Genomic DNA, 20,621 nt, shown 5'->3' on the forward strand with positions numbered 1-20,621 from the left:
CATTTATTATTTCTTTTCTATCTAGACTCGAGAATATCCTAGGTCAGTGATTTCGAAAGAAGACTGGGAACAGCGCTGCAACGTGTTTCCACGCGATATGAAGATGGAAAAGCTATCAGAAACTTTTCATAATACAGGATAAGTAACATGTATGTTTCTCTGAAGCTAGAGTTTCTGATATTACTTTCTTAATACTTGCTTATCCTGTGTTATGGACTGTCGTAAGAATGTTTTTGATAACTTTTCCTTCTTCATACCTCATGAAAAGAGTTTCAGCATGATTCTCTGTCTTCTTAAAAATCACTGACTGAGGAGATTCTCACGTTTCGATAAGAAAGAAACAGCAGACGTTTTTCTATAGTCGTACAATTTAGACAATTAATACTTTGTCTTTTTAGATGCGGAATACGAGACTCGAGAACAATTATTTGTCTCTGGTCGTTCGTCACTGTTAGCCAGCTACTTCTGTGAATATAAATTTCTAAAGAATTAGTTGTGATTGATAAATGACGACAGAGAGTTGTGTTATCTTTACTTTTATTATTTTTGAGCACGGCACCCATTAAACTTCCAATGTTCACTCAAAAAATACTAAAATGAGTGTGCGTAGTGATTATTATGCCACAATAATAACACATTAAATTATACTTTCATAAAATGGTGGCTGAATGCTTAAATAAGGACTTCACAAAGAGGAGTATAGATTTTCTGAGTAATGAATTAGAGCCGATTTCTGGTATTATCCGCGTCTCCCCACAGAGGAAGAGAATTGAAAGTCCAGAGCTTAAAAATTTAAATCGCTGTATTGCTAAGTATCGCAAAGGGCGAGGCGATTGTTTGACCGATTGTTGAGTAATGTTCATCAATCTGGGACCCTTACTAGGTAGGACTGACAGGAGAGATAGAGAAGAAACAAAGAAGAGAACGGGATCGTTTACTCGGCAACAGAACGTTATGGAGATGCTCGAAAAAACTCCAATGGCAGACGTTCCAAGAGAGACACTGTGAATCACGGAGAGATTTACTATTGAAATTTCCGAAGAACAACATATTACTTTCTTCCACATACATCTCACGGAAAGACCACGACGAGAAAATTCGATAAATTAGAGCTCAAACAGAGGTTTACAGACAATCACTCGTCCCACGCACTTTTCGCGAGATACGTTGCTTGTGGAGTATGATGTAAATGTACATTTCAATGCTATTTGAAGAATAATGTTGCTTCTACGATGGAATAGTTAAAATGAAACGGAGATGTTACAATATTTAAGATTAAACCTAACTAAACTGAAGGCAAATATTGAAATTTTGCTGTTAAATCATCAGACTAATCCCTCTTATTAATATCATTTAAGTGTTAATTTTACTAAATTAATTTTACTAAATTTTTGTGTTGCTTAAAGTAATAAATTTACAAAACTTAAATTTTTTTATCTCCTCTAGCCTACATTTAAATCTACCAGAGTGAGTAGCACAGTATCAGCTGTCTAAAATACGTTTGAAGCTGATGAATTAGGAATAATTCAGTAGATGAAAGGCAAGGCGCTTACCCAAAGCAGAATTACTTGCCACCTGGTCTGCAGGACAACGTAGAATGTTAGCGTATAAATGGAAACGTAATGGTGCGCCTGCACGCCGGCAACCCATCCAACGGCTGCGCAACACTTGCCACCTATGACACAGGCGTTATCATGGAAAAATTCGTTCTACTAGACCGCCGAGCTGCGTAAATAAACAAATTGCAAGTACATCACCTGACGGTTACTGAGTTTGAGTATAAACGGGTGTGATATGGTAAGAACACAACCACCATCGGATGACCAGATATAGAAAGCCACAGTTGTGTAACGAGGGAGTAGTTTCACGGCGACCATTTTCAGAAAATTTAGTTGCCTGTAGTACTGGTGAGGAGATAAACTCCCACTCATCGAATGCATTATTTGTAGTATAAAACGACTGCCATCATCGGAAAGTGAAAATTCGTCTATTGGTTCAATAAGTGACCTAAGTACGCTGCTTGATCCTCGAGGCAACCAGCCGAATATGCTGCATTTTATGAGTGCACATGGTGCCAAAGTGAATGATGAAAAGCGTAACAAAATCGAAGATTTTTATGGTTTTTTGGTCACAGATTAAATATCTCAACACATCAGTAAACAAACAAATATTTATGCAACACAAATGAAAATTGTTTCCAAACATTTGAATCAATGGGTGGCAACAAACAATGATGAAATAAAACGGTTGTTTGGATTGATTTTGTGGATGGGATGTATGAAACTTCCATCCATACATTTACATTAGTCCAAGGATGGACTGATTATTCAAAAATTTCCGTGAGAGGTAATGAATAAAGATAGTTTTGAAATTATGTTGAGAATGCCACATTTCGCAGAGCTGATGCTTTAGATCGACTCTCAACCGAACAAAAATTTTAAAAAGTATTATACTGACATACGAATGCATATTTTCGCGGCGATCTGTACTGATAAAATTCTCTCGCGCTTCCAACCGCGTCAAGTGATTTACAGTGCACGAGCTTTCTGCCGAGTAATCCTCTGCCGTTGTCAAGTGGTGACTGTCTTCTGGTTGCTGACCGTGCGAGGTGGCGCAGTGGTTAGCACACTGGACTCGCATTCAATCCCTTCTCCGGCCATCCTGATTTAGGTTTTCCGTGATTTCCCTAAATCGCTTCAGGCAAATGCCGGGAGGGTTCCTTTGAAAGGGCATGGCCGATTTCCTTCCCCATCCTTCCCTCACCCGAGCTTGCGCTCCGTCTCTAATGACCTAGTTGTCGACGCGACGTTAAACACTAATCTCCTCCTCCTCCTCCTCCTCCTCCTCTGGTTGCTGCTATCGTCCTTGTACAGGCGTGCTGCCCTCTGTGACGTCACTGGTGATCGCTCCAGTTATGTGTTTTCGTTGTGCACCCGCCACGCCCGCTTCAGCCTTCAAATGACCTGGTCCAAAACCGTACTTAGCTACTGGCCGCCGTCTTTATTGAGGGTTTGTCACAAATTTTTATCTTGATAGCTCCTTTTACGACGCTATCCAAGAAACTATTAGTCGATGTGATAACAGATGTCTCGTCGAATTCAGTACGATACCTGTTGTCTAGAGCATGCTCTGCTATCATTGATTTCCCAGGGTAGCGAGGGCGCAAAACTCTCTCTCGTTCTACACAGCGCTGTTCAATAGCACGCACTGTCTGTCCGACATACAACTGTCAACACCCACGCGGTAGTATATATACTCCTGGTATTCTGAGGCCTGCATCGTCTATTACGGGTCTCTTGAGCTGTCGAATTTTTGCTGGAGCTTTCAAGAACGAATTGATTTTATGACAGTTTTCTATTACTGAGCTACAGAAAGGCGAAAACACAAGCTTCTTCGTGTCCTCCTAGCGATTCTTCTGCTCACATGTTTTCGAAAAGATGGCTTGTTGTGAAATCTGGTGGTTCTCGTAGACATATGCGTAGAATACATTCCACATGTGGCTCAGTTTCTTCGGCAAGTTTTCAGCATCTGAGGTGGCTTCCGCCCGATGCACCAAGATCCTCAGAATAAAACGTTTCTGCGACGTCTGGCGATAGATGTTAGCGTGCAGATGTCGGTCCGTGTGGGTAGGTTTTCGGTAAACAGTGTGGCTGAGACTCCAACCTGCTCTACGGAGGCCGATGGCATCAAGGAACGGCAATCTAGCATCTGTCTCTACCTCCATCGTGAACATGATGTTGCCATGGATACTGTTAAGGTATTTCAATAACTCTTCCAGGTTTCCACGTCCATAAGCCCAGAAACGAAAGTGTCGTCGACGTACAGATAAAAACAACTAGGATTTGCAGGAAGAATGCTATGGCCGATGCCCTCAAAGTAGTTCTTAAACAGGTTGGCTATAACTGGAGCTAATGGGCTCCCAATCGCGACGCTGTTCTCTGGTAAAAATATAAAAGATTCGATGGCGTCTGAAAGTGCTAAAATAAATTCATAACTGTGGTGTCAAATACTTGGAGGAGAAGGTCTACGGACTCTTTGATGGGAACGCGAGGGAATAACGACATCACATCAAAGCTGACCATAATATCTCCTTCTCCAAGACGCAATCATTTGATTTGACTGATTAAATCGTCCGTATTCTTGATGGGTTCCACACACTCACCAACATGAGGAGTAGGGACGCGGGGCAGATGTTTTGGAGTCTAGAAGTCGGCGATCCAATGTGCTGATGATGTAATGTGGAAGTGTGTTACTCTTGTGGACCTTTGGAAGGCCATACAATGCGGGAGGTCGAGATGCCCGAGTGAGGATACTTTTAATGACATTGACCTCTAATGAAGACCTCCTGAAAAGCTCCGACGTCTTCCTCATTATTCTAAATGTTGGATCGCTTGATAATTTTATGATGTTAAAACACTACGTGTCGACAAACCTCTAACACCGTTGCGAGGACGAATTATATTCAGGCAATTTTTGAAACAGGCACCTACATCACATAACAATGTTTAAATTGTGTTGTTGTAGTGGATACTGCTAACGTTTTCGAATTTATAGTGGCAAATTGCTTGATAAAGAAAGTAACACACAAACAAATATAGTCATTAATTTTGTAATATCAGTAAATGCCACATAATATGTACCTATAATTGGTGTAGCAGTGCAGATTTGGCAAGCAAAATCATAACAATGAATTGGTATTTGGTTGGCAGCACTCGACTTTATCGCAAAGGAATTCCAAAAAAAGTGAAACGACCAAATTGAAACGCGGGTATGCGACTACAACAGGGGATAGTCTAGGAATTACCATCCTGAAATGGAAAGACAAAAGAGATGCTTTGGTTCTTTGCGTCAGACATTCGAATGAAATGAGAAACGTGACAATCAAAAGAGGGATTCTTAGAAAAATAAAAATTGTTACTGCATATAATAGGGAAAAACTGCTAATGACCTTTCTGATCAGATGAGTCCATACAGCGGTCCAATGAGAAAGACAGTAAAATGGCATCGAAGGTTAGCATTCGATGTTTCTTTGAACACCGCTGTCGTGAATGCATTATATATGTTCCAAGACGTAACAAGACGGAAAATGTATATCATATATCGGAAATCATTGGCAGATGCGCTCACACAACATTCACATGAAAGAAATCCAGTGAGTTTCGATACAAGAATAAGCAAACACCAATTCGAAACAAAGGAAAGAAAGACGCATAAAGCCCGCGTTAGACAGTTTTCTGAATGTTGCAATACAAACACAGAAACATTAGGGCACGATTCAGCTAGAAAATTAACTATGAAGTTAGTTACGTTTTTTAGTACATGTAAATTTAAACTTCGTTGTTTGAAATGAATGTTTGCGCACGGGTTCTTCCTCCCCAGGTGGTACATTGGAGTGAGAGTGTATAGTGCGAGAGGACTCACTGTCCTTCCCCTGTTTCCACTCACAATTACTGGACGGAACAATTTGTCTGGTATAAGTGTTTACTACATTAAACTTTACAACTTGCACAGGGTGCGCGCCAACTGCTGCTCCTGGCTTACCTGGAAGACATACACGCCCGTCCGCTACGGGGTCTCGCGGCTACCGGCTCGGCCTTTACAAATGGCTCTGAGCACTATGGGACATAACTTCTGACGTCAACAGTCCCCTAGAACTTAGAACTACTTAAAACCTAACTAACTTAAGGACATCACACACATCCATGCCCAAGGCTGGATTCGAACCTGCGACCGTAGCGGTCGCGCGGTTCCAGACGGTAGCGCCTGGAACCGCTCGGCCACCCTGGCCGGCTCCGGCCGTTACAACCTGCGTGCACAAAGGACCCGAGAGATCCACTTCTGCACATAGGTTGCAAAGTCTCCCAACAGGGAGCAGACTATATTGGACAGTCTGACCTGCCAAGTTTGAAGCTGCCACTAGATGGCAGTTAGAGTGAGTAGCAGAGTCGAAACAGAATGTTTTAATAAACTTCATTCTTTACCAAAGGAAAAGTGCCCTGTCAGACACCAGGGACTGACTTCGTCCAAACGAAAACTGCTCTGCCAGGCCCAGGAGGCTCACGGCGCCCAAAACAAGACTCCACTGTCAGTCGCACGGTACTGCGGGCGCGCTTAACGTGTTAATGACTCAGTGAAGTTGGCGGTAAAATTAGAGAAATTTTTGCTTACACAGGGTGGTACCGGCTTTCTTCCCCTGTACCATCTGTGAACGGAGAAGGGAGGAATGGTGGGATGAGTAACTGAACGTGGTACAATATGTAGCCTTCACCACACACCGTACACTGGTACAGATACCCTTCATAAACAACGATAATATGCGGCTCTCGAATCCAGTTTTTGAAAATTGATTTCCCAGTACCACTTATGGTTGACCATATAAACACTTCAATGTCGATTGTGGAAATGTAGTTCTGCCTGCTGGATTCCCTCTTACACAACTGATATGCGTTCTCACTTTATTTATTTATTTATATTTATTTATTTAACCTGATCAGATTAGGGTTCAAATGGTTCTGAGCGCTATGGGACTTAACATCTGAGGTCACCCGTCCCCTAGATTTAGAACTACTTAAACCTAACTAACCTAAGGACATCACACACATCCATGCCCGAGGCAGGATTCGAACCTGCGACCTTAGCAGCAGCGCTCAGATTAGGGCCATCAGGCCCTCTTTCACATCGGACCAGGGTTTCACACATTCAGTACCTTTTTTACTTCATAGTTACGTAATAAATAACAGTTTTAAAGTGACAAATAGTATTAAAATAATATGATTGTGTGAAGCGGCAGTGTGAATAAATTATACTGACTATGAACTAATCGAGTTAATACTGGCAATACTTGTACGTAAATGAACAGAAACAGATAACGCCGGCCGGAGTGGCCGAGCCGTTCTAGGCGCTTAAGTCCGGAACCGCGCGACCGCTGCGGTCGCAGGTTCGAATCCTGCCTCTGACATGGATGTGGGTGATGTCCTTAGGTTAGTTTGGTTTAAGTAGTTCTAAGTTCTAGGGTACTGATGACCTCAGATGTTAAGTCCTATAGTGTTCAGAACAAAACAGATAACGTGCTAAGTAAGTGGGAAACCGGAACAGCAGTTTTCCATAAGCCAACTGTGCCAAACAACTGACAATGGTGGAATGAATAGCTGCCCAGTTAACAAAAGCTACCCAGGCTGTGGCATGCAAACTCGTCAGCGAAAATCGTTTTCCGGCCTGCGATTTTCATCTGCCGGAAATGTATTTAATCAGCATTTAGTGTTAGTCATTTAGCCAGAGAAAGCGAGTGCCCACAAACTGTTATTCTTAACACGTGATGAACTTGTGCTTTTTACTTGAAACTAACACCATTTAAACTTCTTTATACGCTCTTTACAGGAATTAGAACATCACAGTGAGGAATGACTGTTCGAACGCGCTGTAGACAGTTATACGTATAAGTCGTGTCTGAACATCTCGTTCATACGAAGTCCCCTTGAGGCTGCTCTGGGAGATAGCTGCTCATCCAATGACATCAAGAGCTTACCTACACGATAGCTCTGTTGCTTGTTCAACCCTGAGCATGCGTTGCACGTGTCATAACTTATGACGCTGGGTTTTAATTGACGTGGCAAAGATTCATCAGACGACTTATTGAGAGCAGGGATCTCTCTGAAGTGAACTTTTCTCTACTTTTGTATTTGCAAAATATCTTGATATATTGTTTCTTTCATAAACCGGGCAATGCTGACGTAATCCACCGTGAACACCTGCCGCAACGGTTCCGTTACAACCTATGGTTAGGGAATTCCCGCTCCTTTCTAGAGTCGACAGAGCTGTCACATCTTTGTTCATTCCCGAACGGCCTGCTTCTTTAAGCCAACAGTAAAACCCGTATCAGATGGACCAGTGTAGTCAGCCAACAATCACACTACGTTTCGCCAGGAGGTCCAGCAATGACGAACAACAACGTAACACTAAACAATGGTTCAAATGGTTCAGGTGGCTCTAAGCACTATGGGACTTAACATCTGAGGTCATCAGTCCCCTAGACGTAGAACTACTTGAACCTAACTAACCTAAGGACATCACACACATCTATGCTCGAGGCAGGATTCGAGCCTGCGACCGTTGCAGCAGCGCGGTTCTGGACTGAACCGCCTAAACCATTTGGCCACAGCTGCCGGACACCAAACAGTAATTAATGAAATACCGGGTACATTTGTGTAGGTACCATATCTAAGTGACTGAAATTGCAAGATAGCAGGTAAATGTAAGCAAATTTGAAAGCCGGTATATTAATAACGGGTGTAACTTCCACAGTGTTGAATTCAAGTATGGAAGCATGTAAGCATAATGTTGTACAGGTCCTGGATGTCGGTTTGTTGGATGGAGCTCCATGGTTGTTGCTGTTGGTTGTTAATACAGTGGCGATTACTGCTGGTTGTGGTTGACGCTGGAGCTGTTGCACGATGTCCCTTATATGCTCGAATGGAGACAGATCTGGTGACCGACCAGGCCAAGGCAACATGTCGACACTCTGTAGAATATGTTGGGTTACAACAGCAGTATGTGGGCGAACGTTATCTTGTTAGCGAACACCACCTCGAATGCTGTTCATGAATGGCAGCACAACAGGTCGAATCGCCGGATTGACACATAAATTTACAGTCAGGATTCGTGGGATAACCACGAGAGTGCTCCTGCTGTCATACGAAATCTCGCCCCGAATCATCACTGCCAGCCGTTGTGGCCGAGCGGTTCTAGTCGCTTCAGTCTGGAACCGCGCGACCGCTGCGGTCGCAGGTTCGAATCCTGCCTCGGTCATGGATGTGTGTGATGTCATTAGGTTAGTTAGGTTTAAGTAGTTCTAAGTTCTAGGGGACTGATGACCTCAGCTGTTAAGTCCCATAGTGCTCAGAGCCATTTGAACCATTTGAAACCATCACTCCTGGTGTCGCTCCAGTATGTCTAGCACGCAGACAGGTTGGATGCAGGTTCTTGTCTGGCCTCCTCCTAACCAACAGGCAGAACCAGCTCACAGACCTCTACCCTGTCCTCCATCGAACTCGAACTTTACATCACTGAAGTCGCAAATCGTGGTATTTTGAGTCAGTGGAATGGCGTCTGGCTTGGAGCTGTCGTTGAATTAACCGATTTGTAACGGTCCATTGTGTGCTGTGGTGCCAACCACTACTCATATTGCAGCTGCAGATGCAGTACGATCCAGCAGAGTTATACACTGAACACTATGTTCTTCTTCAACGGTAGTGCCACATGGCCATCCGGAGCCCGGTCTTCTTGCGACACTACATTCCCGTGACCACAGCTGCCAGCAGCTATACAGGGTGTTACAAAAACGTACGGCCAAACTTTCAGAAAACATTCCTCACCCACAAATAAAGAAAAGATGTTATGTGGACATGTGTCCGGAAACGCTTAATTTCCATGTTAGAGCACATTTTAGTTTCTTCAGTATATACTGTACTTCCTCGATTCACCGCCAGTTGGCCCAATTGAAGGAAGGTAACGTTGACTTCGGTGCTTGTGTTGACATGCGACTCATTGCTCTACAGTACTAGCATCAAGCACATCAGTAAGTAGCATCAACAAGTTAGTGTTCATCATAACCGTGGTTTTGCAGTCAGTGCAATGTTTAAAATGCGGAGTTGGCAGATGCCCATTTGATGTATGGATTAGCACGGGGCAATAGCCGTGGCGCGGTACGTTTGTATCGAAACAGATTTCCAGAACGAAGGTGTCCCGACAGGAAGACGTTCGAAGCAATTGATCGGCGTCTTAGGGAGCACGGAACATTGCAGCCTATGACTCGCGACTGGGAAAGACCTAGAACGACGAGGACACCTGCAATGGAGGAGGCAATTCTTCGTGCAGTTGACGATAACCCTAATGACAGCGTCAGAAAAGTTGCTGCTGCACAAGGTAACGTCGACCACGTCACTGTATGAACAGTGCTACGGGAGAACCAGTTGTTTCCGTACCATGTACAGCGTGTGCAGGCACTATCAGAAGCTGATTGGCCTCCACGGGTACACTTCTGCGAATGGTTAGTCCAACAATGTGTCAATCCTCATTTCAGTGCAAATGTACTCTTTACGGATGAGGCTTCATTCCAACGTGATCAAATTGTGAATTTTCACAATCAACATGTGTGAGCTGACGAGAATCCGCACGCCGTTGTGTAATGACGTCATCAACACAGATTTTCTGTGAACGTTTGGGCAGGCATTGTTGGTGATGTCTTGATTGGGCCCCATGTTCTTCCATCCACGCTCAATGGAGCAAGTTATCATGAGTTCATACGGGATTCTCTACGTGTGCTGCTAGAACATGTGCCTTTACGACACAACATGTTGTTCATGCACGATGGAGCTCCTGCACATTTCAGTCAAAGTGTTCGTACGCTTCTCAACAACAGATTCGATGACCGATGGATTGGTAGAGGCGGACCAATTCCATGGCCTCCACGCTCTCCTGACCTCAACCTTCTTGACTTTCATTTATGGGGCATTTGAAAGCTCTTGTCTATGCAACCCCAATACCAAATGTAGAGACTCTTCGTGCTCGTATTGTGGATGGCTATGATACAACACGCTATTCTCCAGGGCTGCATCAACGCATCAGAGATTCCATGCGACGAAGGGTGGATGCATGTATCCTCGCTGACGGAGGACATTTTGAACATTTCCTGTAACAAAGTGTTTGAAGTCACGCTGGTACGTTCTGTTGCTGTGTGTTTCCATTCCATGATTAATGTGATTTGAAGAGAAGTAATAAAATGAGCTCTATCATGGAAAGTAAGCGTTTCCGGACACATGTCCACATAACATATTTTCTTTCTTTGTGTGCAAGGAATGTTTCCTGAAAGTTTGGCCGTACCTTTTTGTAACACCCTGTATACAGTGGATACAGTCTTTCGCTAACATCGCAAAAGGAACATCCAGCTTGCTGTAGGTCTATAACATGACCTCGTTCATACTCAGGTGTTAATAATGACGCCTTTGTTGCCTGAACGGATTTCTTGACTCACACCAACTCACTGTTTCTTGATTCCAAAAATGGTTCAAATGTCTCTGAGCACTATGGGACTTAACATCTATGGTCATCAGTCTCCTAGAACTTAGAACTACTTAAACCTAACTAACCTAAGGACATCACACAAGACCCAGTCATCACGAGACAGAGAAAATCCCTGACCCCGCCTGGAATCGAACCCGGGAACCCGGGCGTGGGAAGCGAGAACTCTACCGCACGACCACGAGCTGCGGACTTTCTTGATTCAAAAAACTTTACCAACAGCCGTATGTTTTGGTTTATTTTATTTTATATCTCAAATGCTACCGGTTTCGGCAACTCAATATTGCTATCTTCACTCCCTTGCATAATAAAGGAGTATAATGCAGTGATATAAGGGTGTACAGTTCAAGTTTACAATTGGCAGGTATTCATAATAGCGCTTAAAATTCCAAATAATGGAAACATTATCGTTAAATCTAATATATGTTTACGACCAGCACAAATGTGCTAAAACATACGTATATATTTGTTAATAGCATTAAACCAAACCTTTCTGGTTATCTAGCACAACAGATTAATACTTGAGTACACATTTGTTATTCATAAAACTATTTTACAAGACAGATTTACTAGGCAACTAGCATTGCACCAATGTAGCCTCATTGGTTAGGTTGAGGCCTCGCACTAACATCGTTAGCCGCGTTCTGTCAACTGTAGAGGAAGCTCACCGTCGTCTTAGACTAGGGAAGAGTGGGCTATGGCTCTTTCACATCACCCCACTTGCATGTTTCTGGAGGCAAGTGGTCAATGGGAAAATTCGAGCCGCCATTCTATAAACCCGTCATCATTCCATTGTTGTCCGCGGCTCGTGGTCTTGCGGTAGCGTTCTCGCTTTACGCGCACGGGGTCCCGGTTTGGATTCCCGGCGGGGTCAGGGATTTTCTGTGCCTCGAGATGTCTGGGCGGTGTGTGTCCTTTCATCATCATTTCATCCTCATTCACTCGCAAGTCGCCGTAGTGGCGTTAAAGAACTTGTGGAGCGGCGGCCGAACCGCCCCGCGAGGGGTCTCCCGGCTACCAATGCCATACGCTCAATATTATTCCATTGTTCGCTCTCATGTTTTTCACAGCCCGTAGTTTAGTTAGTGACCGTCCACGGTCCGTCTGAACCGACGACGGCGTGTCTACATGTAAGTTGCTTCCATTAGGTGAGTCGTTCCGTTGTTACTGTCCCTTGCGGCAAACTACATCGTTTCCACTCGGGTTACGCCCTGCCTAAAGACACTCCTAGGGCAACTAGCTGCAGTAGAGCAATGTGCTACATCTGTGTTTGCTTTATAAGCGTACGTGTAATTTCGGGGCACCTTTTACGCAGGGCTAGGTAGTAAGGTAAGAATATTAATCTTGGTTCTGGTAACCTAATGATGTAGTTCTTGCTAAACTCTGTAATACATTTCTGGTACTTGTTTTTCAATGACATGTATTACTAGCGAACCCGATAACGCATTGCAATTGTAGTGCTTTGCAATTATTAAATGTGGGAATTGGATGTACATCATTAACACCTTCCCACCTCTCTCCCCCCATTTCCTCCTCTTCCCTCTCTCTGTCCACCTCCTCCTTCTGCCTCTCTACGTCCATTTCGTCCCCTCCTCCTCTTAGTCCATTTCCTCTTCTTCCCTCTTTCAGACCTAGAGATTTGCTTATTTCCAATGCAAAAGAACCCTTGACTGAGAATTGAAATCCCTTAACGATAAATGGGTAAATCGGTTGGTTTCGTTGGTATTCATAGTACGAGAGATACCTCTCCAGCCTCTGGATCTCTGAGAACAGTAACTTCAATAACAGCAGGTGACTTCGTTTCAATCTGCGAACGGGTGGAATTGCAAAGTTTCAGATGATTCAGATTCTATTCTAGTATACTAAACATAAGCCAATACGACATAAATACAACTTCCCTGTTCTCTGCTGAACCGACGGCAAGGGAGAAGGCAGTGTAACACATTATTGTATATACAATTTTTGTTTAAAATTACGTGGACTGAGAAGAAATATATATGGGAGATTTTCAAATGGCTTACATGCACCGCAAAAAAACAAAACAAAACCGCACAGCACTGTATTTTCTTTCTCTCAGTCTATTTCAAGGAACGGAAAAACCGTACATCGACATTTAACCAAATATATAGCCTATATCCTTCTTAATTTCTGGTAGTATATCGTCTAAAAAGTTGTAGTATATCTGTCAATAACTTTTCAAAATTTTGGCTGACAAAGTTTCCCCACAAAATATGGCCTACGTCCTTCAAATTGTTTGTTAGAATAATTTTTAGTAGAGTACCTGTAGAGTTGAGCCTCTATGGATTGCACGGTAAATGTAGATATGATTCCAATCAGTAGAATTACAGAGCACTCTCCTCATCTGGAAGTAGCAAAAGAAACCCGAAGTGCCTGTGCAAGGGATAAAGTATTTAATCATATTAACTGCACTTGAAGTAATTGCACTTGCACCTCTTCGTCAGTTACTAGCAACACACAATAGATTCCACTTGCTCCACCTCCCACCCAGCTGTAACATGGCGGTTAGTTCCCATTCTGGAAATTGTGTTACATGTGAACGTTGCTGCAAAGCCTCGCATGTAGTGAGCAGGAGCTTTTGTTGTGGCGCCGCAGTGCCGGTCGACGGGCGCGTGCATCAGCTGGTTCTTCGTGTGCGACGGTCGGCGCGACTGCGCCGACGGCTCGGACGAGGAGTGCAACGCGGCAGAGGGCGGCGGCTGCCCGCCTCTCGCCTTCCGCTGCGGCTCGGGCGGCAGCTGCGTGTCGCGGGCGGCGCGCTGCGACGGCAACAGCGACTGCCCGCTGGGCGAGGACGAGCTGGGCTGCTCCCAGAGGACGGGTAAGCGGCGCTCTGCAGGCTGCCTGGGGACACTCTCTGACTTTCCGGGATCTCCCGCATCATAGCTAGCTGTCACTTTCATAATACTCCCGGCTCCCTTACTGACTGCCTGTTTCTCCTGTAAATTTCTTCAGTGATCACTGTTATAAATATTAATCACAATGTTAATCACACGAAGAAGTATCGATAGTTAAAATTCTCCAAGAGATAGACCTTAAAGGTTGTCGTATAATAATCGATAGTCTTGTCGATATATAGTATTTTTTCTGTTGGTGCTGCTACAAGAAGAAAATGTAAAGAGCGGAGAAACAATGACATGGCCTATATGTGTAGATGGGTTGTCACAGGGGGACTATTTACTTGTTTGTCAGTTAGTACTGGTCGCCCAGGGATGCAGGAGCATTTAAAAGCCGTTCATGCAGTTTGGTATTATCTGCTGTGAATTGAGCTAACTGCTCTAATATGTGCAGCAGCTCGACGTGGAATAGACTCTACAAGTCGCTGGAAGTCCCCTACAGGAATACTGAGTCATGCTGTTTCTACAGCCGTCCATAATTGCGAAAGTGTAGCTGGTACAGGATTACGTGCACGAACTTACCTCTCGATTATGTCCCATATATGTTCAAGGGATTGTGGACCGGTGATGTGCCGCATTGTCATCCATAAAAATTCCATCGTAGTTTGGGAGCAAGTAGCCGAACGTGACCATTTCCAGTCACTGATCGGTCCAGGTGGACTAGAGGACCCAGTCCTTTCCATGTAAACACAACCCACACCATCGTGGACCCACCACCAGCTTGCACAATGCCTTTTTAACAACTTGTCTCCATGGCTTCCTGGGGCCACACTCGAACGCTACCACCAGCTCATGATGTGGCGCATTGTCATCCATAAAAATTCCATCGTAGTTTGGGAGCAAGTAGCCGAACGTGACCATTTCCAGTGACTGATCGGTCCAGTTGGACCAGAGGACCCAGTCCTTTCCATGTAAACACAACCCACACCATCGTGGACCCACCACCAGGTTGCACAATGCCTTTTTGACAACTTGTCTCCATGGCTTCCTGGGGCCACACTCGAACGCTACCACCAGCTCTTACAAGCTTAAATCGGGACTCGTCGGACCAGACCACATTTTTCTCGTCCTCTGGGATCCAACCGATATGGTACGAGCCCAGGAGAGACGCTACAGGCGATGTCGTCCTGTTAGCAAGGGCACTCGCGTCGATCGTCTGCTGTTATAACTCATGAACGCCTAATTTCGCCGCAGGGTCCTAAGGTGGTGGTGGTGGTTAGTGTTTAACGTCCCGTCGACAACGAGGTCATTAGAGACGGAGCGCAAGCTCGGGTTAGGGAAGGATTGGGAAGGAAATCGGCCGTGCCCTTTCAAAGGAACCATCCCGGCATTTGCCTGAAACGATTTAGGGAAATCACGGAAAACCTAAATCAGGATGGCCGGAGACGGGATTGAACCGTCGTCCTCCCGAATGCGCGTCCAGTGTGCTAACCACTGCGGAAGGGTCCTAAGGGATACGTTCGTCGTGCGTCCCTCGCTGCTGTCTGCGTAATGTTGCTTGTCTGTTAGCACTGACAGCTCTACGCTATCGCCGCTGCTCTCGGTCGTTAAGTGAAGACCGTCGGCCACGGGCTTTTCCGTGGCGAGAGATAATGCCTGAAATTTCGTTTCCTCGGCACACTTCTCGCAATATTGAGTTCACTAACGATTTCCGAAGTGCGTCTGGCTCCAACAACCATTCCACGTTCAAAATCTCTTAATTCCCATCGTGCGGCCATAACCAAGTTGGAAACCTTTTCACATGAATGACCTGAGTACAAATGACAGCAGCGCCAGTGCACTGCCCTTTATACCTTGAGCACGCGATGTTACAGTCATCTGTATCTGTACATGGTTCAAATGGCTCTGAGCACTATGGGACTTAACTTCTGAGGTCATCAGTCCCCTAGAACTTAGAACTACTTAAACCTAACTATCCTAAGGGCATCACACACATCCATGCCCGAGGCAGGATTCGAACCTGCGACCGTAGCGGTCGCGCGGGTCCAGACTGAAGCGCCTAGAAGCGCATGTGCCACACCGGCCGGCGCTTATCGATATCCCATAACTTCTGACACCTCAGTGTATTAATTTGTTGGTAGTGTAAAATAAACCGACGTTGCCCGTCGACGTCGGGCGTCGCGTTTAATAAGTGAGGCAGGCCCCCTACCAGAGTAACGTGGCACGGATCTTACGCGTGCCGTGGGAAGAAGCATGCGTCTAGCCTGCAACAAATACTTCCTGAGGGAGCATTGCCTACCACACTGACGCCACGTCACTGCCAGATGAATGTGGCCACTTTTGATGCAGTAGCATTGTGCGGATTTAAGGTTGTTACCAGACCTGGTAGGGGATGTAAGGGGCGCGCACAGCGTCAGTACTGGATGAACACTGTGTAGGACACCTACATACTTGTGTGAGACAGCGCTATCTGCACTTGAGAAGAATTGTAAAGAGTCTTCCTTTGGGTCTCGACGTGGCCTACTGGTCGAATAGTGCAATATCCAGATTTGAGAGCCATGTTACAGTAGTCCAATGTTGGATTGTATGGGAACGTGAGGGGAGGCATACACATCGTCAATGTTCTAGAGATGGCCAACACGATTCTTTTTCCCGATTCGGCTCCTACGATTCAGTCTCACATTGCGAATCGATTCCTACGATTCGTTCACGATTGATTCTAGTCTGCGATGGCACGATTCTTACGGAATGCAAAAAGTTCTAAATCTTACTCACAGATGGCAGGACATGTCTGAAATTTTCAGTAGGGTTAGAATCGAACTGTGTCATGATAAGAAATGCCAAAAATAGTTTATTTGTGTGTAAACATGCACATAACGTTAGAAGTGTGATTCTCGATTTATACGTGTAATGCCTTAACTGATGAAAGGTCACGTTGGAATTGATTACATGTATTGTTTTAGATCAGTATGCCAGGGAAGTGGAGTCGATTCGTGCGAGGTGGTGCAAAACTGCTTCCTTTGTTCACACGCATCCTTCACTTGACTGCCATCTGGCTGTCGTAACCATTCGGCACGACTCGGCATGATTCGGAAGTTGCCTTCGAAGCATAGCGTACTAAGAATTCAGATTTGCGACTGCCGCACGAGAACAATGAACTCCCTGCGATATTCTGTGTCATCCCGTACCATGGCCGGAGATTAGCAGCAACCGGACAAGGGAACTACTGTCCCTTGCGTAGGCTACCGTCGATACGACGACACAAGCTGCTGCCTTTGGAATAGTGCAGTGACTGAGAAGCGTGGGTTGCTGATAACTAGCATCGTATTACGATCAGCGAACAATCGCAGTTCTGTACTACCCCGGATGACGAGCGTCGACGAGTATGATGGCGACCTGGGGAGAGTCCCCATTCTTCCAATGTTTTGGAGAGGCTCAGAGCTGCTACTCCTGCGTCATGGTGTGGGGAGGCATCGGGTATCACTTGAGGTCATGGCAGGTAGTGATTAAGGAACTCGAACAGCACAACGGTACGTCTCGGACATCCTGTGTCCTCACCTGCTACCTCTCTTGCGACAATATCGTGGAGCCATTTTCCAGCGAGACAATGCTTGTCCACACTTGAAAAGTGTCTCTATGAACTGTCTGCGTGGTGCTCTCGTGGGCAGCAAGATCCCCAGATCTGGCTCCGGTAGAATATGTTTGGGACCAGATCGGACGTCAGCTCGGTGCCAATATCGAGGATATCAAGGACCAGTTACGGCAGCTATAGGCCAGCTTGCCACAGGGGAATACGCAGCGGCTTCATGGCATCCTTATCAGCCGAATCAGAGCACGCATAAAGGGGCAAAGAGGTTGCAACGTCATACTGATAAGTGGGCCATACTGCCGAGTTATTTGGTAATTTTGCTAGAGTTGGTAATCAACGAAATTACAAAACATACACAACTTAATCATAGGTAACACTTGGTTCAAGAATCATAAAAGAAGGCTGTATACATGGAAGAAGCCTGGAGATACTGACAGGTTTCAGATAGATTATATAATGGTAAGACAGAGCTTTAGGAACCAGGTTTTAAATTGTAAGACATTTCCAGGGGCAGATGTGGACTCTGACCACAATCTATTGGTTATGACCTGTAGATTAAAACTGAAGGAACTGCAAAAAGGTGGGAATATAAGGAGATGGGACATGGATAAACTAAAAGAACCAGACGTTGTACAGAGTTTCAGGGAGAGGATAAGGAAGCAATTGACAGGAATGGGGGAAAGAAATGCAGTAGAAGAAGAATGGGTAGCTTTGAGGGATGAAGTAGTGAAGGCAGCAGAGGATCAAGTACGTAAAAAGACGAGGGCTAGTAGAAATACTTGGGTAACAGAAGAAATATTGAACTTAATTGATGAAAGGAGAAAATATAAAAATGCAGTAAATGAAGCAGGCAAAAAGGAATACAGACGTCTCAAAAATGAGATCGACAGGAAGTGCAAAATGGCTAAGCAGGGATGGCTAGAGGACATATGTAAGGATGTAGAGGCTTATCTCACTTGGGGTAAGATAGATACTGCCTACAGGAAAATTAAAGAGACCTTTGGAGATAAGAGAACCACTTGTATGAACATCAAGAGCTCAGACTGAAACCCAGTTCTAAGCAAAGAAGGGAAAGCAGAAAGGTGGAAGGAGTATATAGAGGGTCTATACAAGGGCGATGTACTTGAGGACAATATTATGGAAATGGAATAGGATGTAGATGAAGATGAAATGGGAGATACGATACTGTGTGAAGAGTTTGACAGAGCACTGAAAGACCTGGGTCGAAACAAGGCCCCCGGAGTAGACAACATTCTATTGGAACTACTGGCGGCCTTGGGAGAGCCAGTTCTGACAAAACTCTACCATCTGGTGAGCAAGATGTATGAGACAGGCGAAATACCCTCAGACTTCAAGAAGAATATAATAATTCCAATCCCAAAGAAAGCAGGTGTTGACAGATGTGAAAATTACCGAACTATCAGTTTAATAAGTCACAGCTGCAAAATACTAACGCGAATTCTTTACAGACGAATGGAAAAACTAGTAGAAGCGGACATCGGGGAAGATCAGTTTTGATTCCGTAGAAATGTTGGAACACGTGAGGCAATACTGACCCTACGACTTATCTTAAAAGCTAGATTGAGGAATGGCAAACCTACGTTTCTAGCATTTGTAGACTTACAGAAAGCTTTTGACAATGTTGACTGGAATACTCTCTTTCAGATTCTGAAGGTGGCAGGGGTAAAATACAGGGAGCGGAAGGCTATTTACAATTTGTACAGAAACCAGATGGCAGTTATAAGAGTCGAGGGACATGAAAGGGAAGCAGTGGTTGGGAAGGCGGTGAGACAGGGTTGTAGTCTCTCCCCGATGTTATTCAATCGGTATACTGAGCAAGCAGTAAAGGAAACAAAAGAAAAGTTTGGAGAAGGTATTGAAATCCATGGAGAAGAAATAAAAACTTTGAGGTTCGCCGATGGGATCGTAATTCTGTCAGAGACAGCAAAGGACTTGGAAGAGCAGTTCAACGGAATGGATAGTGTCTTGAAAGCAGGGTATAAGATGAACATCATCAAAAGCAAAACGAGTATAATGGAAAGTAGTTGAATTAAATCAGGTGATGCTTATGAAAATAGATTAGGAAACGAGACACTTAAAGTAGTAGATAGGTATTTGTGGAGCAAAATAACTGATTATGGTCGAAGTAGAGAGGATATAAAATGTAGACTGGTAATGGCAAGAAAAGCGTTTCTGAAGAAGAAGAATTTGTTAATATCGAGTGTCGATTTAAGTGTCAGGAAGTCTTTTCTAAAACTATTTGTAAGGAGTGTAGCCACGTAAAGTATCGAAACATGGAGGATAAATAGTGTAGACAAGAAGAGAATAGAAGCTTTCGAGATGTGGTGCTACAAAAGAATGCTGAAGATTAGGTGGGTAGATCACGTAACTAATGATTAGGTACTGAATAAAATTAAGGAGAAGAGAAATTTGTGGCACAGCTTGACTAGAAGAAGGGATCTGATGGTAGGACACGTACTGAGGCATCAAGTGATCATCAATTCAGTATTGGAGGGAAGTGCAGAGGGTAAAAATCGTAGAGGGAGACCAAGGCATGAATACACTCTACAGATTCAGAAGGATGTAGGTTGCAGTAGTTACTCGGGCATGAAGAAACTTGCACAGATAAAGTAGCATGGAGATCTGCATCAGACCAGTCTCTGGTCTGAAGACCATAACAACAACATCCTCTCAACCCTCCTAAGTCCCATCTGTTTTCCTCTTTTCCTTCTTGCTCTACACCGTTGCTGACAGACGACGTAATTTATTTGCGGAAAATGAAGTATAGCTAAATAAAAGTATGTAATGCGGTTTTCCGTAAAAAAGTCTGTATACTCGTTTGCTGGGTGTAATAGGATATCAAATCTTGTCGGTACATAGCCCTATACATATTTTGTTCTGTTCAAGAGAATACTTCACTTTATCTATTTGTTGGCCTTTTTTGGTTTCATACATTTTGATGTGAGTTCTCAATAAGGTTGTCTACATTGTGGTGCAGTATAAGTTAGAATATACACCATAACGACCCCACATAGAGTTGTGTAATACTCTAATTGCTTGTACTACGACATTCATTTCATTCACAATACATATTATTGAAG

At 44.3% G+C, this 20,621-nt stretch overlaps 1 protein-coding gene across 2 annotated transcripts in view; it reads left to right on the top strand.

The window, feature by feature from the left end:
- Window positions 1-20,621, top strand: part of LOC126280740 (mucin-5AC) — a 400,966-nt gene that overhangs the window by 320,127 nt on the left and 60,218 nt on the right. For both annotated transcript variants that reach the window (XM_049979789.1, XM_049979788.1), the window contains exon 6: window positions 13,690-13,915. In XM_049979789.1, the coding sequence (XP_049835746.1) occupies window positions 13,690-13,915 (226 nt within the window). The remainder of the gene's footprint in view (window positions 1-13,689; window positions 13,916-20,621) is intronic.

This window comes from Schistocerca gregaria, chromosome 1, assembly GCF_023897955.1.
Source record: "Schistocerca gregaria isolate iqSchGreg1 chromosome 1, iqSchGreg1.2, whole genome shotgun sequence".
Taxonomy (NCBI): Eukaryota; Metazoa; Arthropoda; class Insecta; order Orthoptera; family Acrididae; genus Schistocerca; species Schistocerca gregaria.